At 39.5% G+C, this 24,918-nt stretch overlaps 1 protein-coding gene across 1 annotated transcript in view; it reads right to left on the bottom strand.

Moving 5' to 3' along the window:
- Positions 1–24,918, bottom strand: part of cyr (cypher) — a 53,509-nt gene that overhangs the window by 11,701 nt on the left and 16,890 nt on the right. Inside the window, exons 6-8 of the mRNA XM_067147984.2 lie at positions 9,476–9,759; positions 8,790–8,852; positions 2,314–2,416 (exon numbers count right to left, since the gene is read on the bottom strand). Of these exons, the coding sequence (XP_067004085.2) occupies positions 2,314–2,416; positions 8,790–8,852; positions 9,476–9,759 (450 nt within the window). The remainder of the gene's footprint in view (positions 1–2,313; positions 2,417–8,789; positions 8,853–9,475; positions 9,760–24,918) is intronic.

The raw sequence follows: 24,918 nt of genomic DNA, 5'->3' as shown, positions 1-24,918 counted from the left end.
TCAAAATACACAGAACTGGCAATAAAAATACAACGCCTGTGGAAACTAGAATCAGTCACCACAGTTCCAATAGTAATATCATGTACCGGTGTTGTTCCAAATTGCTTGCACAGCTCTCTGGCCGCATTAAACCTGCATCATCACGCATGCGTAGAACTACAGAGAGCCACCCTCCTGAGCACCTGCTACATTGTGAGAAAGTTCCTAGGAATGACTTTTCCTCTGACTTACACCAAACAGCATGAAGTTCCAGGCCACAGCTCCAGTAATACTGAAGAACAGATTCCCAAAACGGGGAGATAAGTTGTTTGTATTTATTGTATAAATGTATATGTTGTAATTATTTCTGTTGTAAATATTTGTAGATATATGTACCTGTGGTTTCATAATCAAGAGGGTGACTCCTTGCTTAGGCCGAGTCAGCCCATTATGTTACTGGCACAAGCCGAGCCTTCCTAAATTGATGATGATGATGATAATAATAATAATAATAATAATAATAATAATAATAATAACAACAACAACAACATAAACAGATTGCTAAAGTGATCCATAAAGCAGAACTTACTTGTGATAAGGCTCAAGCTTGAGACCACTGAAGAAATCTTCAAGAGGAACAACACTCATGATTTTTATCATCCTTTGAAATCTAAACCTGGCAGCTACCAAGCCCCTTCTCTATGATTCCAGGAAAATGGCAATTCTGAATCGTCATGAATACTGTGAACGATTAGCTCAGTATTTTGAGTCCTTACTCAACTGCCCTCCTCCAGCATCAAAGATTACTATTTATGGTCCATCCTTCATCTTACCTGATTCTCTTCCTCCTGACTGAGAAGAAATCACCTAAATCATTGCATCCCACCCCAACAAGGCATCAGGCAAGGATTCCATAGCTGCCAAACTTTTGAAATGGCTGGTCCCAATTTTGTTGCCATAATGGAAAATCTCCTTCATGATATATGGAAACCGGAAACTATTCCTTACCAGGTGAGTTGACCGTGTGGCTGTGAGCTTGCATCCGGGACATAGTGGGTTTAAATCCTACTGTCCGCAGCCCTGAAGATAGTTTTCCGTGGTTTCCCATTTTCACACCAGGCATATGCTGGGGCTATACCTTAATTAAGGCCATGGCTGCTTCCTTCCAACTCCTAGGCCTTTCCTATCCCATCTTCGCCATAAGACCTATCTGTGTTGGTGCGATGTAAAGCAATTAGCAAAAAAAAAAGAATAATAATAATAATTTTAAAAAAAAGCTATTCCTAAGGAGTGACTCTCAGATCTTATACATCCTCTCCATAAAAAGGGCAATAAAGCAGGTGTTGACTATAGAGGCATACCTCTTAATTCAGTTGCCAAGAAAATCCTGCCAAAAGCATTTCATAGTCACATCACACCTATTGTTGATCCAAAGATTGGTGAAAATCAAGCTGGCTTCCATAAGCTCCAATCCTACAGAGAACAGATCTTTTCATTAATGAGTATCATCAAAATCAGATCTCTTCATGCAAAACCACTTGTCTTGACTTTTGCCAATTTCAAGAAGGCCTTTGACTCTATCAACCAATTCAGTCTTCTTGATATCCTCCAGAAGATGGGTATGGAGAGAATAACTATCTCAGAAGGAAAGAGCATACATGCTTTTGAAATGTAGTGTTACAAAAAAAATACTGAAGGAGGGATGGATGGATGGATGGATCGAATCACAAATGAGGAGATAATGAATCAAATTGCTGAGAGAAGATGGATTTGGCTAAATTTGACCAGAAGAAGAGACAGAATGAAAGGACACATTTAAGGCACCCAGGTCTTGTTCAGTTGTTTTTTGATGGACGCATAGTTGGTATGAATGGTAGCGGTAGACCAAGGTACAAATATGACAAGCAAATTAAGAGCAGAAGTAAGATGATGTAGGTATATAGAAATGAAAAGGTTAACACAGGATAGGGTGGCATGGAGGGTCGCATCAAACCAGTCTATGGACTGATAACCCCAAATAATAACAATGTTTGTTTAGCTGCAGAGTGAATTTTAACAACTATAAGTCTTGTTATTTATTGAATCACCCTTGTACAATAACTAAGATACTCTTCCTGTAAATCAAAGATGGTCATTTATTAAACAGGAAATGTTTTTTTCAAATATTTCAAGATTTCCCTATCGGTACCTAGCTTTTAGGAATAATTATTTTTTTGTGAGAATAATTTAGATATGGTAGATTATTACTTATATCATTCCAGGATTTGCTCTTTCACAGTAAACAACCACTTTGTGCAATTAATTCTAAGGTTGTAATATAACAGAAGTACTTACCTGCAGATGCAGGCATCTCAGGACGGTCCAGTTCAATACCTGGAGCTATCACTTCTACACTATTGAAAACGTCTAACCTCTGAAGGACTTCTCCTTCTTGGCCCTGAGGAAAAAGAAAATTTTCTGTATCTAGCATTATCGATAATAATGATGCAACACATGAAGTACTACAATACATATTTTAACCTCTCATCACATCACACAAGGAGTTGCTGGAACTACCTGCCTTCATTTTCAACCAGTGGTAGTACATCCTGAATTATATTGGTGGTTCTGCTCTGTGCCACCCAGTCCATTGCAATAAGTGTAATAGACAAATCTAAATATATATATTGCATACGAGAACTGCTAGCTGAGCTCGTGTGCATCTGTTCTCCAACCCCGCAGAAATGCTTTACTCCATGTCCAATCAGTTTGAAGTTCCCGAAAATGTACAGAAAAAAATTACAGGTAAAGACACATTTCAATTTGGTTTTTTTTTGCTAGGGGCTTTACGTCGCGCCGACACAGATAGGTCTTATGGCGACGATGGGATAGGAAAGGCCTAGAAGTTGGAAGGAAGCGGCCGTGGCCTTAATTAAGGTACAGCCCCAGCATTTGCCTGGTGAGAAAATGGGAAACAACGGAAAACCATTTTCAGGGCTGCCGATAGTGGGATTCGAACCTACTATCTCCCGGATGCAAGCTCACAGCCGCGCGCCTCTACGCGCACGGCCAACTCGCCCGGTCATTTCAATTTGTAAGATCCCGATTTCAAGGGACATGGATTCACTTTTACTTTTACAAAAAAAAACAGCAATTAAAAAGTTTCAAAGAAAGCCTTTCTTCCGCTTATCAAAAAAATGTTGATCTAGTATCGACACATGCATATTTACAGAGGTTCCGAGACCTGCATACATCTTCGGGAGCTGGCTTTTTTAATGGAGGGGGAACATAATCTGATGGTACCAGTATTAACGTTCTTGTTTACATTTTCATGACTACCTTACTCCGAAGAATTCACTACCATTACGGAGAAACATATTCCTGATTACTTTTAGGCCTAAGAACTCGCTCACTCCCTTCGCACAAGAGAGGATGTTTACGATCGTTGGATAGAATTATGCTCAGGTCCTGCCCATTTACATAAAAGGTAGAGAAATACACATATCCCAAATCTTAAAGCACGTTGTTTGAAGACTTAACATGAACAGTAAATTGATTTTGTGTTACTTGATCACAACTGAACAACGTCCTCTTTTACCACGCATTTATTTAAGCTATTTGGGCTTTCTTTCTACTGAACAGAAAAAACACAACTATACTGTAGTATCTGAGAATGTTGACATGTAAGAATTTTAAACCATATCAATATCCACAGAGTTTTAAAAGTTCTCTGTTTCCAATGAGCTTTTATCCAAACAGCTGAGATTTCAACATACTCTGCCTGCTGCAGCGATTCTGTGATATTCTCGCAGATGGTGGCACTAACGGTACTAACTCTATGGTCTCAGGGACATACATGCGAATAGGTCAGCCGTATTAAACGGCATGTAGTTCATACAGAACCATATGGGGAACACTTAGCCACCTATCGGAGAAAGCTGTAGTTAAGTGCACTCTCTCATGCTTTCATCCTGATGTTCTGTCATTTACAGATCCTAACAAAGTTCACCAGTATCTGAATGGGCATCGATCTTTGGCTCGGTAAATTAGCAGACGAATAAGTTTGAGTGGTATCTTTAAAAGTAGGAAAGATCACAATATGAAGATAAAGTTAGAATTCAAGAGGACAAACTGGGGCAAATATTCATTTATAAGAAGGGGAGTTAGGGATTGGAATTACTTACCAAGGGAGATGTTCAATAAATTTCCAATTTCTTTGAAATCATTTAAGAAAATGCTAGAAAAACAACAGATAGGGAATCTGCCACCTGGGCGACTGCCCTAAATGCAGATCAAGACCGACCGACCGACCGACCGACCGACCGACCGACCGACCGACCGACCGACTGACTGACTCACAATATGAAGGATGAGATTGCTAATCGCTGTATATTATAACTTCCATTCTGGTGGTTCTGCAGCTCTGTAGATCGTATTATAAAGCTGCACCTGTTTTCAACACATTTCTGGTATCTTAAGGAATCACCTTAATACTCTTTTTAGTTCTCTTTGAAAAATTCAATTAATCTCTTGGCATATATTCTTCAGATTGTCTACAGTCTACAGTGTGCAGGTTTGTCCTATACACCTTATTTCTTAACATTTTTCTGAATGCATATTGCAGACTCAGATATAACACTAGACCTTCACACTCAAATGTAGCATAGAGTCTGGATTTGCTAATCACATGATGGACTTAACCCGCCAGTGGTCGCTAGGATGAAAGTAACGTGAGTGGTTGCGCCTTGAGCAAAATGCTCACGGTATGATATGACGCGTTTACATAATAAATACCAACCGATTTCAAGCATAAATGTATTAACACATTGAATGAACATATGAATAAATCTCAAATGGTTATAAAGAACACTAAAAATTACAAATAAAATTAAAATAAGAATAAATCTCAAATGGTTATAACTATATCTGGAAAAACCAGTTCCCAGCTTTCTAAAATAGTTCATGCATCTTTCACAATGCCCTTTATGTTGTAACCAAGGTTGAGATTTACAAAACACAACTTTATTATTCGCTTCAAATGCAAAATACACTATTTACACAAATAAAACTGAAATTTAACTTGAAGCAAAATGAATTAGGAATCTTGAGAAAGAGTCTATCTTTTGTACACTATATACAAGTTTGCAGTATTTACATCCACTACTATCTCGAAAAGATAGTCCTTGATATGAAAGTCGATAGTCGAAAACCATCCGAAGTACTGACATAAATGTTTTGGAAAGTCCTTCCTTGCTGAGTTCATAAAAGCAAGTTCAATGTTGGAAGAATTCTTACTTAGCGAAACTACGGGAGCTTGCATTAATTAAGGAAATATGACGGTATGTAATAGTATGACTGGATATGGGCAGCGGAATAAGAGGAGCGGTGACCAGAGGTGAGACCTCGTACTGCCAGAAATTCAGTCCACCTGGCCGAAGCACATTTTCAAGAGGAGTAGCCTCCGTGCTCGACGTAGGGTGTATTCTGGAGCTGGACACCGGGGCAAGTGGGCATCAGGACAGGCTGGGAGTTCCTCTTTATAGTACACACACGATGGTTCAGGCACGCGCACTGAGGGCTGCGCGTCGATGCTAGAAGAATGACACTTGGCGCGCGTGTAGCTGGCTGGCGGAGCGAGAAGGGAGCGCCGGACATACAACACTTTACACAAGGAGGATGAGTCACTATATTTGCAGCACAAGTTCATGAGAGTGAATTTCTTCTTGGTGGGTGTCTACCCCACTTTGTCACCTTGTCTTTCCCTATATAAACATAGTCACTAAACATGAAATTCTCATTCACCTCCAACATATGTTGCTCACCAGGTACAGTTTTCTCTCCAGGTATGGTTCTATCAGCACATTCTTCTATCTCGGAGTGTTCGGTATCCGCATTATGTTCACTGTGTTCACTTTCACAGTCTAAGTCACTGTTTTCGCCCTCGAGTTAGTCACTAGGAATTTCATCAAACCAAGCTAAAATGTCACGACTTGAAGCCATCACCACGCAGTAATTACACAACACATTAATACAATAAGTACCGGGCGAGTTGGCCGTGCGCGTAGAGGCGCGCGGCTGTGAGCTTGCATCCGGGAGATAGTAGGTTCGAATCCCACTATCGGCAGCCCTGAAGATGGTTTTCCGTGGTTTCCCATTTTCACACCAGGCAAATGCTGGGGTTGTACCTTAATTAAGGCCACGGCCGCTTCCTTCCAACTCCTAGGCCTTTCCTATCCCATCGTCGCCATAAGACCTATCTGTGTTGGAGCGACATAAAGCCTCTAGCAAAAAAAAAATACAATAAGTTGCAAAGAACACACAACAATAGCAAAACACACAGAAATTAGCGCCAACGTGATTGGTCACGCGTGAAGCAAAATGCTCACAGTTGACGGTCGCTGACAATTCCTCCCTCCCTGTCCCTTCTCAAGGTCACAGATGTGCACTTCAATGCATCTGTCCTTCTCTCAAAACTGCTGTGCGAAAGTACATCAGGGCTCAAGTTCGAAACTACATGTTGTATAAAAGAGCAGATGATTTTCAATGATCATGAGCATTTTGCTCATATAGCAACCACTGGCGGGTTAAGAAAGTAACCCTAAAGGACACATTTGTAACACCCCAGAACGATATGACAAAGCACACACTTACCTTCTTTCTTTACAAACAGTAGTGAAATTGGAAATTCATAATAATATGGAATCATCTCTACATGTGGATGTAACCACTGAGGAAAAAACTTTGGGTCGATCAAGCGTGCCTAGAGGCACGATTTTTTTTGCATTAATTTATGTTTGATTTTGCCAAAAGGAAACAATTTTTTGCATTATTTTGTGAAATAGGACTGACCACATTGCTTTAATTTTGCTTTAACCCTTTCCCCAAGTTATTCATGAAAAGTTTAATTCTTGATTTTTTTTAATGAATTATTTATGAGAAAGACAGATAAATAAATATATAATCATTCATCATTTTTATGTAATCTTGTTTATAACTATAATATTCCCCTAATTAAGAGTACATAATAAATGACCCTTACAACCTAAATAGCCAGAGCTTTCACTCTATATGGGCATACCAATAAGAGATTTTATAGAATATTAATACAAAGAGATACTTCTGTTGAAATGAGAATTCCTTATTCTGTCTTCTCTTTCCCTTCACACATGTGATATTGGAGTACAATTTCAATGTTATTTTCCATGAATCTTGCTGCATTTTTGCACTTATAGCAAAATAAGTAAATTTTGCTTTAAACTGGCCTTGTCGCTTTAATTCGCAAAAACAAAATCACAAATTTCTTAACCAGAATCATGTGATTCCTTAAGATATTTCAAAATCACTTCAAAATATTTTTTGTCGCATCTATCGTTAATGCGAAAAAAATCATGCCTCTAAGCATGCCTCAAGATATATCTCATATTCAACAGTTATAACTGTGCTAACTGAGAAGATTGTATTCCACAGGAAATCTTGTAACAAGAAATGAAATGTAATGATGATGATCATCATCATCCATTTCCCCTGTCCAGCTCTCCCTGGATTGGGATGTTTATGGCACCTTTCCATCTTCCTCTATCCAACTGTGTTCCAGTCCAAATTTATTCTAATTATACTATTCTTGATTATTTTCAACCACCTTAGTTTGTATGTCCCTCTTGCCCTCCCCCCTATCTGAGTCCCTCTTCCATCCTCTTAATATGCCCAAACCATTTAAGTTGGATGGTGTAATTCATCACTTGAACCAGGGCCAAAAATAGATTTTGAGATATTTTCACAAATACAAAATCTTTCATATTAGTTAACCTTTCCTACAAAATGTAAATTATTATATACTTACCAACATAAAGATAAAAACAATAATTTTCTTGTTAATGTGTCAAAATGAGCAATATTTTAAATATATTGTCAAAATCTGAAGTAATCTGTAGCTGATTTTCTCAATTTAACACAAAATTTCATGCTGGCTCATTATTCCACTTTTGTATCCATGATGTAATCACAGACACCACATGCACACGTTCACAAAAACACCACTATAATAACTCCATGTCTCCTGGCATATTGCCTTATCAAGATTGAATGTTACTACAGTTGCAAGTGCATTTGTTGATCCAAACTTGTACTTAAAGAATGTCCCCATCAAATAAGCCACATGAACAGAAAGAGTTGTGACAGGAGTAGATTGTTGTAAGCTATACATTTCATTTTTTGTTCTGCATTGAATGCAATTATAAGAAATAAATTGACAAGAGGCCCTTTTCAATACAATATATCAAGTAAATAATATTACATCAGTGTTGTAATATTATTTACTTGATATATTGTACATCAAGTCAAGGGCGCTCATACACAGGGGCAAGGTGGGGCCGCGGCCTCCCTCTAGCTCTCGCGGAATGGCAAAAATCTAATGTAGTTAGGTGTTTTCCTTTCAAATAATGATTTTAAAGTCAGTACTACGTAGAAGTGGTATTACCGTCTCCCACCAATAGGCAGCGTATACCGTGGATTATTCTACCGCAGAATAAAAGTCGCCATTTATCTTCCAAAATATTAAAAATACTATGAACCCCCAGGTCTAAGCCCCCGCCCTACAAACTGTCATATGGGCGCCCATGCATCAAGTCAATTTATTTTTTATAGGAATAGATTGCCTAAGGATGGATATAGCTGAGACAGTATCCCTAAACAACACTATCAGTATACACAGTACTTAAATACCAACATTACAACATAACTACTAAGGATACGGTTGTCAACCCAAGACACTGAACAGTTCACTAACTGAATACAGATATCTTTTTCTGCACTAATGATTAATATGCATTTACCTTGAGCCTTCTGGTATGACGTGTGCTGTTGCGATGCCTGTTCTGCTCCTCTCTGCAGTCAACCTGTTACAATAAAGAACACCATTTAACGCTTGGCAAAACAGAGAGTCATAATAATCTACAATACAGATTAGAAACTGTAGATATGACATCTCTGCAACTCTAGCGGCTTATTGGTTATTTAGAGATTTTTATCTGAAACATTTAAAATAATAATAATAATAATAATAATAATAATAATAATAATAATAATAATAATAATAATAATAATAATAATAATAATTTTGCTTTACATCAAACTAACTACTTTTATGGTTTTCCTAACATACATACATACATACATACATACATACATACATACATACATACATACATACATACATACATACAACAACCACCATCACGTGGCAGATCGTTTGAAGAGATTTCTGGATTAACAGCACTTCATTCTCACTTCTACTGAATCTAGCTTTGTTAGTTACTGCCTAATGTTAAGAAAATTGCTAATATGATAAATACCTACACTGCGAATCCATGAATACTCTTACAAACATATGGTTACCATGGCTAGAGGACCAATGATCTTGGGGACATGATGTTGTCTCTCCTAAGGTAACTGCTTTAGAAAGTAAGATTGTAAACCTGTTTTTAAAGAAGACTTTTTTAAAAGAAAATGTTTGACTCACATTGATACAATGTCCTCTACAGAAATGCAGTGTACAGCGCAAATGAAGACTGCTTCTATCTGGAAACTTGAATGCAGAAAAAGTAGCACCAGCCACTTTCATCTTGGTTCCAGGCACGTCATCATCTTTGTGCTTGCGAGAAGCATAGTAGGCATTCGTTAAATCCTGAAGTGATGGAAGGATGAGTTCATCAATTGGGCAGCCAGAATCATCCAGTAACTTCTGAGATGAATCTCCTACTCCATCATGAGCCATGCAGTCTGTCACACGTATCCCTACTCCCTCTGAAACAGAAATCATCTGTGTAAATAAGACAGTTAAGTTTGTTGTTGTAGTGTCAGATTCATTTCTCTTGAATCAGAAATCAAATGGCATATAGGACATACAGAGAGTACCTAAATATTTGTAACAAACATTGGGAGTGATTCCTAGGATCAAAACAAGGAAAAAAAAAAGTCTATAAACATTATGTCCCACAAAGCATTGTTATGGAGTTGCAAGTGACAGAGTTTTTAAACATACATTGGACACATCACAGGATATGCTCCTCCGCCTGAGAAATTATCATGAATACTGGCAGTTGGCCTGGATTATGACCAAGTAGCATGGCTGGCTCCTGCTCGGCGACACAGATTTAACACGAGTTACTCTGCCATCAATTCTGGTTGCCACTACTAGTTGCCGAGTATGAAGAGGCCCTAAGATAAAGTGGATCAGATGTCCCAATTTAGATGGGAAAGTTCCAGTTTTTAGAGTCATATTCCCCTGCCCTGTTGGATACTGCCAGGATGCATGGATGTTCCAGTATTCCCAAGTCAATTGACCAATCTCATCAAGGCAAATACCGTATTCTAAAATTTCTGCTGTTGTAGAATTTGTTTTAAGCTTTTGCAGATAAAAAATGAGGCCATCAAATACAGTATGTGCTTTCACTAATGAATAGTCTTGCTCCATGGCCAAGTGGATAGAGTCCTGACCTTCAGTCAATGAGCCCTAGCCTCAATTCCCAGCCAGGTCGTCACATCATAACAGAAAACTGTAATTCCCTTGACTCAGGTACTGGGTGTTTGTGCCATCCCCAACATTCCTGTAACTCTCACATTACACACAGAAGTATTCTTCACTATATTAACATGCAGTTTCCCACATATGGCAGACATCAGCTACCCTCCGAGTAGGCTACCAATAGCCATAAGAAATGTAGTAAAAGAGAGCTTTACCATTCACACATCTTGTGTACTAAGAAGGAATAACCGGGAGAGTTGGCCATGCAGTTAAGGGGTGCAGCTGTGAGCTTGCATCCAGGAGATAGTGGGTTCGAACCCCATTTTTGGTAGCCCTGAAGATGGTTTTTCATTGTTTCCCATTTTCACACCAGGCAAATGCTAGGCCTGTACCTCAATTAAGGCCACGGCCACTTCCTTCCCACTCCCAGCCCTTTCATATCCCATCGTCGCCATAAGACCTATCTGTGCCGGTGTGACTTAAGATAAATAGTAATAAGTATACTCTTCTTCTTCTTCTTTTCTAGCCTATTTCAATCCACTGCTGGATATAGGCCTCTTCCATGTGCTTCCATCGTCTTCGGTCTTGAGCCACTTGGAACCAGCGTGTTCCAGCCAACAGCTTTATGTCGTCGAGCCATCTCTTCAGGGGTCTTCCAATGCCTCTCTTGTGTCCCCATGGTCTCCAGTGAACAATCCTAGAGGTCCACCTGTTGTAGTCTTGTCGAACTACGTGTCCTACCCATTGCCATTTTAGTCTTGCTACTACCTCTAGGATGTCTGTTACATTAGTTCTTCTCCTGATGTCCTCTGAACGGATCTTATCCCTAAGGCTGATCCCTAGCATCTGTCGCTCCATGGCTCGTTGTATTCGCTGAAGCTTACGAGCACTTTCCTTCGTCAGAGTCATCGTTTCCAGACCGTAAGTTGTAACTGGCAGCACGCACGTATTATAAACCTTGGTCTTCAGGTTAATTGGAACATCCTTGTTGGTGAGGATGAACCTTAGTTTTCGGAATGCAGTCCAACTCATACCTATTCTGCGAGGAATTTCTGCACGTTGGTTGTCTTTTCCAAGTTTTATCTTGTGTCCAAGATAGATGTACTCATCGACAGCTTCTATATATTGGTTTCCCATTTTAAGTGGTCGACTCTCTGGGCTTAGAATTTTCGTTTTATTAATGTTCATTTCCAAACCAATCTTAGCAGAAGCAGTTTTTAATTCTTGGATCATGCTTTCTAGCTCATCTAGATTTTCACTTATGAGCACAATGTCATCGGCAAAACGCAGGTGGTTCAAATATAACCCGTTGATTTTTATTCCTTTATTATCCCAATGAAGGGTTTTGAATACATCTTCCAAGGCAAGGGTAAACAGCTTTGGAGAGATTGTGTCACCTTGTCGAACTCCTTTGCCAACTGGGATTTTATTGGTGATGAGGTCTTCGTCCACTCTGACTACCATTGTTGCTTGATCATAAATGTTTTCCAGAAGCTTTATATACCTTGAGTTTATCATGGCATTTTGAAGTGCCTTCATGATTGCCCAGATCTCCACTGAGTCAAAAGCTTTTTTATAATCAATGAAGGCCAGATGATTCTTGATGTTGTACTCAGTGGTTTTCTCAAGAAGAAGACGAATAGTTTGGATGTGTTCAACAGTTGAGAAACCTTTACGAAATCCTGCTTGCTCGGCAGGTTGATAAAAATCCAGTTCTCTTGTGAGGCGGTTGGTTACAATTTTAGTCAGGAGCTTGTAAAGGTGTGATAACAAACTCACAGGACGATAGTTCTCTAAATTTTCCTTATCACCTTTCTTGAAGAGAAGTACCATTTCAGCATTTTTCCAATTTTCTGGTATTCTTCCAGAGTTAATACACTTGTTCATGAGTATTCTCACGGCTTCTAGCAGATCTCTTCCACCTAATTTCAGCATTTCATTCGTTATTTTATCCTCCCCAGGGGATTTTTTATTCCTTAGTTGTTTAAGAGCATTTTCAATCTCAGCAGTGGTTACTTCTGGTGTTACTTCATGTGTATAATTCTGGGCTAGTTGTTCATCACTGGATGGTTTATTAATGGTTGATGTATACAGCTTGTAGTAGAAATCTCGAATAACTTCAGTAATGTTTTGCCTATCTGTGACTATTTCTCCATTTTGGTTCTTAAGTTTTGTAATTTTTGGTCTTCCTGTAGACATGCTGTTCTTTAAAATCTTCATGTTTTTATTTTCTTCAATTGTCTGCATGATCATGTTATTATTAAATTTCCTTAGATCTTTTCTTATTTCCTTGCGAATGGTCTTGTTAAGATTTTTGTATTCTGCTGTATCCCTGTCCATTGTCTTCCTGTCCTTAATGAGCTGCATGGTATTGAGTGAAAGTCGGCTCTTCTTATTAGTTTTCTTCAATGGGATCTCCTTTGCTGCATTTTGAATACTGACTGTAATTTTCTCATTAAGTTCGTTCACGTCCAAGTATTTCAAATCTTCTGTTGGGTTAAGTTTTTTGGTAAGAGCTTGTTGAAATTATGATTGATGTGTTTCTAAGTCCTCTACTCTTGGAAAAGTGTACCCCCTTGTCATTTTGGACCGTTCAAGTTTGAGGTCAAATGTAAAGGTTGCTCGAACTAGCCTATGGTCGCTTCCTGTATCAAATCTATTGAGAACAGTAACATCTGTACAATATTTCTTCTTGTTGGTCAGGATAAAATCTATCTCATTCTTGGTTTGTCCATCGGGGCTCTTCCATGTCCATTTTCGTTGGATGGGCTTTTTAAAGAAAGTATTCATGCAATAGAGATTTTCGGCTGTGAGATATTCTGGCAATCTTTCTCCTCTTTCGTTTCGATCGCCTAGTCCATATGTACCAATGTTCTCTGGGTCTCCGATTTCCTTTTGACCCACTTTTGCATTGAAGTCTCCAATGATGATACAGAGTTGTGTCTTTTCTGAATTTTTCGCTTTGGTGATATCTTCATACAGCTGTTCCACTGCCTCTTCGTCAGAAGTACTGGTTGGAGCATAGACATGTATGACTTGTATGGAGAATTTACTATTCAATTTGAGGACGATATATATCACTCTGAAAGAGACACAAATCATCTTGTGTATGAATTCTTTGATATTTTTATTGACAAGAATAGCAACCCCATGTGTAGAAGCATCCCCGTTATTACGTAAGATGACATGACCTGATGGAAGGGTCTCAGCTTTTTCTCCTTGAAGGCGAGTCTCACAAATACCCAGAATATCCCATTTTATGTCATGCAGTTCTTGTTCTAGCCTTTCAAGGTCTTCAGCTAGTCTCATAGTTCTTATGTTGTATGTGGCTATTCTTACTTTTTTAGTCGTTCTTTTCGAATTTTTGCCTCCCCCAGAATCCTTGAGGCAGACTGACGTATTGTCAGTGTGAGATTCTGAGTCTTTCACTCTACTCACCTGGGGTAGTTTCGTTTGAAAATTCGAAGTCATAGGAGTTTATGGAAGGTGTTCGGCAATAAAACACTACGCTTGCCAGACGTGTTGGTGAGTTGCGATTCAGCCGCCCCTAACATGGGGAACAGACGCTGTCGGGGTACCGCCACTAACATGTGGAATCGTCGTGCCCTTTGTGTGTTGTACACGTATTAATCCCCATGTACAGGGCTGCCTCTTCCAACATCTCCGCCGCTGATGTCGTTGAGGTCTTCACTCGTAACCCTGAGCTGGGACCCTTACCAGATACTACACACCGGGTCAGTGTGCTCTGGGACTCACATAGGCAGGGGCGCCACTCCCTGGGTAGAGCTGCCTCCAAGGAGGGTCTCTACCTGCTACCATATACTAAAAAAGTAATTTGTGAGGTGATAATGAATAAATTGTGTTTGATATTGGTTTAAGGTGATCCAGCACACAGCATTCCCATGTCATGTCACGTGATAGCCCCACCTATCAAGATCTATGTCCAACAATATGGCAGCTGATCCAGCACACAACATTCCCATGTCATGTCACGTGATAGCACCTATCAAGATCTACGTCCAACAATATGGTTGCTGATTCAGCACACAATTTTATGGTCATAAATATTCGCAAGATATGTATTATGAGAAAAATTGTACTACCTTCGGTGATGATACTGTGCGCAAGTGGTTTTGCTGTGACCTAGATGGAATACCAGTCAAAGACAGTAGAAAATTGTACCGGGCGGTACACCTCCACCCCGCTAATTCAAACCTTGCGCCAGTTGAAACTCCTCTGCTGGAGGAAGTCTGAACTTTATCAACTGTATTAATTTTCAAGTTTCTCAGAAGATGTCACTACTTGGAAATTTTGAAGTTTCTGAACTGGGTCGTTTTCGATGTATTTTTGTTTTACCTGTAGTAAGAAGTGTGAACTTTCTCTTCTAGAGGACACTACTGAAGAACTACAATGGTGCACCCTAGTGCGAAGTGAAAGAACTGTTTTTTGGAGAAATCTTTATTTCAAAAGTTTGTTCCTTGTTAAATTTCTTTCTGTTATTGTTTAAGTTGGCTGTATAACCCTTTCTTTCCCCTTGTTTTGAATTTAGCCAATCCCGAATTTCTTTAATTAATTTATGACCAGTCAGGTGTATCTTCTCCAACTTGAATATCTTGCTTAACCCTAGCCAATAAAGATTTTGTGGGAGGGTGTTCTCATTCCTGAAACGCCTCGAACTTTCTGCGAGAGTATATAAACTGCTGATTTTCGGGTCTCCGGGCCACTTCAGTAACATCTTTCTGTGTGTAAAGTACGTAGCAGGGGGCGGGAAGCGCCTCTTTCTTCGGGCAGCAGTTCATCCATAAGGTAATGGCCGTTTAATAACTTCTTTTCTTGCTAGCTCAGCAGTTTAACTCTCAGGGCGGGTCCGAAGCTTTTCCACCATGTAACTTTTCCCTAAAATGTAAAGCCTCTTAGTATCTATTCTCTTTTAAGCTACATATTGGGATAGAGAGTGCTTAACCCTCTCGAGCTCCCACTCATATTGTTTTGAGGTGAAATTATTTTTCACAACCAATTCTTCCTTAACGTAATGTAAATGGTTTCTTTCTAAAGTCACCTCTTTAGTATGGGATTAGCCCTTGCATTGGCGGCCTAGAGCCAGATTAGGTTTTAAACAAAATGTATTAGGAGTGCAGATCGCCTCCTCTCAAATTGGTATTTTAGAGGCCATGTAATTAACCTTTTCTCTCTTAATAGGCCTCAGTAGGTTGGGTATTTTACCCCTGTTTTCGTGTCCGTGGAGGACGACTTGAAAGTGGAATTTGGTGTGGCCTTTTGATAGGCTTAGGGTTTGAGAGCGAGTGGCTCTTTCTTGAAAATTGAGTGTTGTATGCCTTGAGGAGGCTTTTCTGTGTAATTTAGAGCAAGTGCTCCTGGGCATGAAGGGGTTTTCTGCCCCTCTGTTAAATCTTGTTTTGGGGTAAAGTTGGGCTAGTTGCCCAAGAATTGTGAGTTCGGGACTCGAAGCCCAAATCCTGTAAATACTGTAATTGTACTTTTGTTGCCTTGCTACTCTGTACCTGCCATGCTTGTTATTTCTTGATTTTGCAAAGAAAATATAACCTTGTTAAATTTTAAATTAACTTTAATTTCGTAGCCTGAGACCTGTTCACCCCCGCACCTTCTTTCACCTCTGCTGTTCCACAGATACCTCGGAACAAGTGGTAGCAGAGCGTGGTTGAATGGGTCTCAATATAGCCCCTTTTGACAGCTAAACATTGCTTTGATCTGAACTCTAACAATTTTCTCAGTTGCTGGAATTTTTTTATTTTTCTTTTTCGAAATTGTTCTGTCATCATGCCCGGCCCTCGCGATGTTCTCCATCTTAACTATTTGCGCAAGGAGGAGTTGATCTATGAGTTAACTATTAGAAATATGCAATCTGGAGGCACGGTTGCGGTAGACACAAATAAGCTTAGAGAGTCCCTTGATTTGCCCATTTCCATCCCCACCTTGGGAGAGAAAGAAATTGACGACTCTCATTCCACGATCACTGACAATACTACTGAGCTAGCATCTGTAGTTAGTTTTTTTTGAAGAAAATGATCCTTCTCCTAATCAAATTAAGCGTGTGCAAGCCAGGTTATTTCATTTTTCTAATAGAGTTAACAATCTGTTGTCTCTGAAGTTGAATGACATTCAGAGGAAGGAAGCTAGTATGGTTCTTGAAAATCTTTCTGAATTGTCCAGTAAGGTTACCCAATTGTTAACTGGGGAAGTTCCTCCCAAAACTGATCAACCCGCCACGGTGAATGTAGGTAGCGAGGAAGAAACTCCTAAGGGAGAAGTCAATAGGAAAACGGTTGCAGCTCAAACAACCTCTGCCCCATTGGACGACGAGTCTGAACGCCGTACCTCGTTGAATAATGTACGTTCTGAATTAACATCTTTGCCACTTAAACCTTTACCTACTATGTCACCTGGGTTCAGCAGCTTGCCTCTTGGAATCTGTTTCCTTGATGTGTAATTATTGTTTATAAACCTCTCCCGATCAGTTAAACTGCCATCCTGTCCTTACCATGGCCATTACCACGCTCCCGTCTCCTGCTAACATAACACACAGTGGCTTATAGATGCCATGAATATCTTCACGCCGCTGGCCCCTCAACCTCTCCACAAAGCCTGTGCCCTCAAAATATGATGATGGTCCAACAAAATTCTGCCGCCGAGCTTTAATGTTTCAGTGCCCCCGCAGCAGCGCGGCGCCGTACCGCTCCTGAGGCAGGGTACGGGCCCGCCCTTCCCCAGTGAGGCCAACCTGTGTACGGCGAGCCGGAGTCCTCCTCCCGGCCAAGGCTGATGTGCGGCGCACAACCTGTAACTGGCCCGCGACCTGCATGTTCGCCGCGGGCGCGGCGTGCTTCAACTCCACTACTCCTCTCATAGTGCGGGCGAGCGGTATCTCAGGGTACTTGAGGGGTCCGAGCAGCCTCCTCTGAACTCTAGCAGCGGCGGCTGGTCTGGCCGTCAAACTGATCAACGTTTAAAAGTACATATCCAGCTATATGGACATTCCAGTTCAACATTACTACCTTTTTTTTGGATTTTACTGCAATATCTGGTGGACTTAGAAAATTTTTCCTCAACCTTAAAAACTAAAAGTTTCCTTCTGAATTCAACTTCTACAAACATAAAGACATTACTTCAACAGTTACTACAAGAATTTCGAAACTGGATCAAACCCTAATTTAGAAAATTTTTATAAATGCTTCTGCAATTAATCTCCATATCAATATCATAACTTGGACCTTGTTATCACACATATTTCATGTGTCACCCCTGGAGGGACTTTTGGGGGGGGGAGGTCTGTACCGGGCGGTACACCTCCACCCCGCTAATTCAAACCTTGCGCCAGTTGAAACTCCTCTGCTGAAGGAAGTCTGAACTTTATCAACTGTATTAATTTTCAAGTTTCTCAGAAGATGTCACTACTTGGAAATTTTGAAGTTTCTGAACTGGGTCATTTTCGATGTATTTTTGTTTTACCTGTAGTAAGAAGTGTGAACTTTCTCTTCTAGAGGACACTATTGAAGAACTACAATGGTGCACCCTAGTGCGAAGTGAAAGAACTGTTTTTTGGAGAAATCTTTATTTCAAAAGGTTGTTCCTTGTTAAATTTCTTTCTGTTATTGTTTAAGTTGGCTGTATAACCCTTTCTTTCCCCTTGTTTTGAATTTAGCCAATCCCGAATTTCTTTAATTAATTTATGACCAATCAGGTGTATCTTCTCCAACTTGAATATCTTGCTTAACCCTAGCCAATAAAGATTTTGTGGGAGGGTGTTCATTCCTGAAACGCCTTGAACTTTCTGCGAGAGTATATAAACTGCTGATTTTCGGGTCTCTGGGCCACTTCAGTAACATCTTTCTGTGTGTAAAGTACGTAGCAGGGGGCGGGAAGCGCCTCTTTCTTCGGGCAGCAGTTCATTCATAAGGTAATGGCCGTTTAATAACTTCTTTTCTTGCTAGCTCAGCAGTTTAACTCTCGGGGCGGGTCCGAAGCTTTTCCACCATGTAACTTTTCCCTAAAATGTAAAGCCTCTTAGTATCTATTCTCTTTTAAGCTACATATTGGGATAGAGAGTGCTTAACCCTCTCGAGCTCCCACTCATATTGTTTTGAGGTGAAATTATTTTTCACAACCAATTCTTCCTTAACGTAATGTAAATGGTTTCTTTCTAAAGTCACCTCTTTAGTATGGGATTAGCCCTTGCATTGGCGGCCTAGAGCCAGATTAGGTTTTAAACAAAATGTATTAGGAGTGCAGATCGCCTCCTCTCAAATTGGTATTTTAGAGGCCATGTAATTAACCTTTTCTCTCTTAATAGGCCTCAGTAGGTTGGGTATTTTACCCCTGTTTTCATGTCCGTGGAGGACAACTTGAAAGTGGAATTTGGTGTGGCCTTTTGATAGGCTTAGGGTTTGAGAGCTAGTGGCTCTTTCTTGAAAATTGAGTGTTGTATGCCTTGAGGAGGCTTTTCTGTGTAATTTAGAGCAAGTGCTCCTGGGCATGAAGGGGGTTTCTGCCCCTCTGTTAAATCTTGTTTTGGGGTAAAGTTGGGCTAGTTGCCCAAGAATTGTGAGTTCGGGACTCGAAGCCCAAATCCTGTAAATACTGTAATTGTACTTTTGTTGCCTTGCTACTCTGTACCTGCCATGCTTGTTATTTCTTGATTTTGCAAAGAAAATATAACCTTGTTAAATTTTAAATTAACTTTAATTTCGTAGCCTGAGACCTGTTCACCCCCGCACCTTCTTTCACCTCTGCTGTTCCACAGATACCTCCATTAGCAATGTTGCTCAGAGGTATCTCTTAAGTTTTCTGTTAACACTACCAGTGAAGTTATTTCTTTCTTAAGGTTTTTAGTTGAATTTCAGGAACATGCCCTTGTTTTTTCTCTTTCTCCATGTCAGATTTTGCAAATCATCTATCCCTATGCAATTGGTATTCTCTCAGACAAACTAGTAAGAGCCATTGCCGAGCAATCATCTATTGAAGACTTCCACGCCCACTTGCTAGCTAACTTCATCCCGGCTAGGGCAAGGTCCTCCCTTATTCAGAAGTACTATTATCATGTACAGCGCTTGGATGAAAACTTGGCAGACTTCATCCAAGATATTAAATTCTATACTAGGGTGTTTGCTCTTCACTTCCCTGAAGATCAGATTGTACAAGCTATTGTGGAAGCGTGCTGGGCCCATAACCCAGAGGTCCGTGGATCGAACCCACGCTCTGCTACCACTTGTTCCAAGGTATCTGTGGAACAGCAGAGGTGAAAGAAGGTGCGGGGGTGAACAGGTCTCAGGCTACGAAATTAAAGTTAATTTAAAATTTAACAAGGTTATATTTTCTTTGCAAAATCAAGAAATAACAAGCATGGCAGGTACGGAGTAGCAAGGCAAAAAACGTACAATTACAGTATTTACAGGATTTGGGCTTCGAGCCCCGAACTCACAATTCTTGGGCAACTAGCCCAACTTTACCCCAAAACAAGATTTAACAGAGGGGCAGAAAACCCCATTCATGTCCAACAATATGGCAGCTGATCCAGCACACAACATTCCCATGTTATGTCACGTGATAGCACCTATCAAGATCTACGTCCAACAATATGGTTGCTGATTCAGCACACAATTTTATGGTCATAAATATTCGCAAGATATGTATTATGAGAAAAATTGTACTACCTTCGGTGATGATACTGTGCGCAAGTGGCTTTGCTGTGACCTAGATGGAATACCAGTCAAAGACAGTAGAAACTCATTCAAAACAGGGCACCATTTATACCTACTCTATATAGAATTTTCGACACAGTGATTTCATCCTGTTTCGAAATTATTATAAAACTATTTGTAGACTAAGAGGTCCACAACCTCGTTATGTACACTTATTGTTCGTTTCCATCTGTATCATTTGTTTTCATTTCGTTTCTTCTTAGGTTGACACAGTTTTTAGATTCAATTATGTTTTGTATTAACCCCTGTTTTCATTGAATTTTATCGCAGCGAGTTGTTTATTGCTCCATATGATGATGTAAACATTGTATATTATGCTGTTTTTATTTCCGTCATGTCTCTCTTTTGCTTTTTCATTTGTTCCTTCATTTATTTGGGCACTTTTTAGCTTGTATTATGTAAATTACTTCAATCCCCCCCACTTTTCACTGAAGAAACATGTTTGAATTTGATTACTCCATCTAATGATGGAATTATATGATGTATTGAATTAGAAGGATACACTTAATTTTACCTTTGTAAAGTATAGAAGGTAGAGTTCTGGTGCATGGCAATAACGTGAGGAAGATGACGAGGGCCAAAAGCCTGGATTCAGTTCTAAACCTCTCCACAGTGGACATATGGAGTGAAGACATATAACAATGTTGATGACAATTTGTCTATGAAATGGGGACATGAAGCCTTGAACAGACCCCTTAGTGCTAATTGACAAGAGTAGGCTAGGTGCCAACACCAAATTTCACCCTCTCCCTTCATATGGTCATCTCACTGACTCCTTCAAATAAGTATATGAACACTGATTGCCTGATTACCACACTGTCAGTTTTCTGTCTATGCAAAATTGTCTTTGCTGAAATGATGGCATTAATTCCCCACAGACCCCCAGCCCAAAAATGTAATCATGTTAAAAATATTTTTTTACCCAATGATTAAGGTATGGACCTATGAGAAAACCTACATTAAAACAGATGGGCTATGAACTCTGAACAATTCTGGCGACTAACCTTTTCACTCTGGTGGACTGCTGTAGCAGTCAAGGTGGATCAAGACAAGGAGAGGGCAAAATGGAGGCTAATGATCCACAGCTGACCCAGGAGTTCCCTGAAGAACGGTGACAGAAGAAGAAGATTCTATACTAAATATGTCTTAATAAAATGTCTTCAGTGCCTCATCCTGATTTACTTAGGTTAATTCATGCAATTGTTTGCTTGAATAATGCAGTGTAGTGCACAGACTATTGAGCATTGCTTGAACTACACCGTGATAGAAAGTGGTGAGGGTCTTGTTGTAGTTAGCACTTTGGTCCCAGTTTAAACTTACAGGAATATGGTCACCCTACCTAACAGGTGCACACTGGGGCTTTCTTTCCTTCTACAGTGCAGGATGTCAAGTTCCTTCTTAAAGGATACCTTGTCAGATGGGAGAGAAATGAAAGAAAATTTAACAAAAAAAATTCCAAATTTCAATTGGTCGATATCATTTCCCAAAGGGCATTCTGAAATTACATCAATCATACTCAGAAAGAGTAAAATGAGGTGTTGTGCCTAAGTGAGTAAATCAGCTATTACAGAGCTTCATTGGTATATACTGTATTCATTATTAATACATCCAGTTTATTATTCTTTTTTGATGATTGTAATTTTTTAAAGCACTCTTTTGTGACCAAATTCTATTGGAAAACACAAAGTTTGAAGTCACCCTAAAGTATGGGGTGACATCAAAATGTTAATCTGTTTTTCTTCCTCTTTGAGTAATTTATTCTAATGGCTGTGATGAATCTTCTCTAACTGGGTTGATCCTGTGCAGTACATTTTGCGTCTGAATCTGTTTTTATAAATTTTATTTTTGTATCTGTTGTAAAGCATTTTCCAGATTGTGTGCCAAAAGCCTGGATTAAATTCTAAACCTCTCCACGGAGCACATATGGAGTGAAGATATATATCACTGCTGATTGCAATTTGTCTGTCGGATGGGAACATTAAACCTTGAATAGACCCCTTGTTGCTATTCAACAGGAGTAGGCTAAGTGCCAACACCAAGTTTCATCCTGTCCCTTCCTACGATCATATATCACGTCATTCATTTCATCTCATTGACTCCCACAATGAGGTTTACATCAGAAACGGCATCCAATCATAAAATCTCGCTACTAAAATTAATCTCATTTCATACCCAACCCCATAGGGAAATGAGACATGGGTTGGACATACGTACAATACATTTGCTGTGAAGTGCTTTACAATAGTATGTAACAAATGTGCACTCCACAGTACAAGCAAAAGAAATAAAATCGCTCATTCACTGTTATGCAGCTACATCAAAAAATATGTGAAACTGTACGACTTCACCCCACCTGATGGTACAGTACAACTTCTCATATCCGTTCCTCTGATATCCAGACCCTCCAATATTCGGCTTGGGTTCCACAGATTATTTAAATGCACATGATAAGTTAATATTTTTGGACTGGGATGTAGTGAACTACAATACTGAGTTGGACTGTAGCATAAGAAGGAATGCAAGGGGGAAGTGGGCACTGGGACTGCGAGGGATGAGGAGGTTGTTAACTCGTGCATTCAGCAATATATTTTGGCTAAAATTAAGGTACACAGTTTGTGTCATTTTTATCAGTGTTGCAATCAAAGCATGGCCAGAAAAAGGAAAGAAGGCTGGAGTGATTAAAACGGGCAACGATAACAACCTTCTTAAAAATAAAAATTAGTAACAGAAACATGAACTTAAATTTGAAAGTGATGATGATCATGAGGTTTGTTGATTAAAGGGACCGAACATCTAGCTCATCGGCCCCAGTGTATAAAGTTATTCGAGGCCTAATTACTTACAAAATAAATGGAGTCTTTATAGAAATTCAGCTGTATTTTAATGACAGAAATTTGGCTGTATTTTTATGACACTCTCTGATATCCGGATTTTGTGTTATCCGAACCACGCGGTACCACATTAATCCGGATATCAGACATTTTTACTGTACATGTGAAAACATTTTTCTTTAGATATTTCTTATGAGTATCATTTTTATCATTTATACATAAAATACAGGTTAGTTTAAGTTAAAGAGTAAAAATAAATTAACATAAAAATAGAGTATTATTCCTTTATAGAACAGTAATTACATTTTGGCAAACTTTGCATCCCCAAAAATTTGGCACCCTGAGCCCGGGCCCAATTATAAATCCTGCACTGCTTCGTATGCCAACATCATGGTTAAAGCCATTCAAAGATCATCAGATTTTTGAAAGGCAAAAGAAAGGTCCATTCGACAGTATGTCATACGACATCATTGTGTACTATACGCGAACCTTTTCTTGAGCCCTGAGCTCCCTAGTGCTGAATCGGTAGACCTCGGTTATCTTCGACATCCATATTGGCAACCTTTGAAACACAAATGATGAATCGCTTATTCATCGCTGTGCGACATCTGGCGTACACTTTACGAACTAGTACCATTGTTTACACAGCAAAGCCAAACTATATCATTCATGCTAGTAACAAAATTCGCATTGAGAAATGTTATATAATGTTAAATAATGTATGTGTGACACAGTTGTTGATGTAAGATAATAAATGTTTAGAAAATTCATATCGATCGATCATATTATCGATTCAATTCAGATTTCATTTCCATCCAGTTGGCAGTATAACCGGAACCGACAGCGCTCCCTCCTTACTCCTCACCCCGTAAAAATCGGGCTCAGGAAAAAGTTCGCGTATAGTAAAAGAATTTTAGTGACACACTTGGTATTTACCAGACAAACTTAAAACTTTGCCATGGCTCAGTTTTTCTGCCATCTGGTAGGGTAAAATGGAATGCCAAAACTGACATGCAGGTACAGTAAAATACCAGTATAACAAAATTTTGGGGACCTCTGAAATTAATTTGTTATACTGAAATTTTGTTATACTGAAATAAGTCAATTCGTAAGAACTCACCTAGTATTATATCCGTTAGTTATTGTTGTTTTTAGGGCCAGAACTACGAGGTCATCTGCCCTGTTATATCAGCTTCAGGATCTATATAACTTCAAAATACCATAATAATAATAATAAGAGTTACAGTACTGACAGATGTTTTCAGAAAATCTATTTTTACATTGTACCAGCAAGTCTACACACACTGTTTCAGAACATCATTTTTTGAAGAAGTCTGTGATTTTCTTCTGAACAGATCCAGACACAAAAGCTCGTTCCAAATAGTCACCAACCACTGCACATGAATTTAAAACAGATTCTGGCACATCACTTCGTGACACGAGAAAATCTTGAAGGCTACGTGCCATGTTCGTTGCCTGCTGCAGAGTCAAGCTCTGTCGATCACAATCATTTTGGGGGTTGTCTTCCTCTTCCTCCTCATCGCATGGATCTCTATCATTCATAATGTCCTCCACAATTTCCTCATTTGTGATTTCTTTGTGGACTATTACATCACTATCTACATTGATGTAGTCGGTAAGACTTACCGTAGATGGCACATCCAATGTTGTACACAAACGCTTCCAATTCTCCTCGGTTTCTACATCATCGAACACTTCACTTTCTGCGACATCTTCTGTAAAAACCACTCCAGCTTTTCTAAAGCAGTTTGTGATGATGTCTGCATTCAGGGATTTCCATGCAGCATTAAACATCTGCATTGCTTCCAATATATTGATGTTAATGGCTCTATTCGTGGCAACGTTGCAC

The sequence above is a fragment of the Anabrus simplex genome, chromosome 5, assembly GCF_040414725.1.
Source record: "Anabrus simplex isolate iqAnaSimp1 chromosome 5, ASM4041472v1, whole genome shotgun sequence".
Taxonomy (NCBI): domain Eukaryota; kingdom Metazoa; phylum Arthropoda; class Insecta; order Orthoptera; family Tettigoniidae; genus Anabrus; species Anabrus simplex.
Note: the sequence above shows the minus strand (reverse complement) of the source record. Positions and strands in the feature narration are given on the sequence as shown.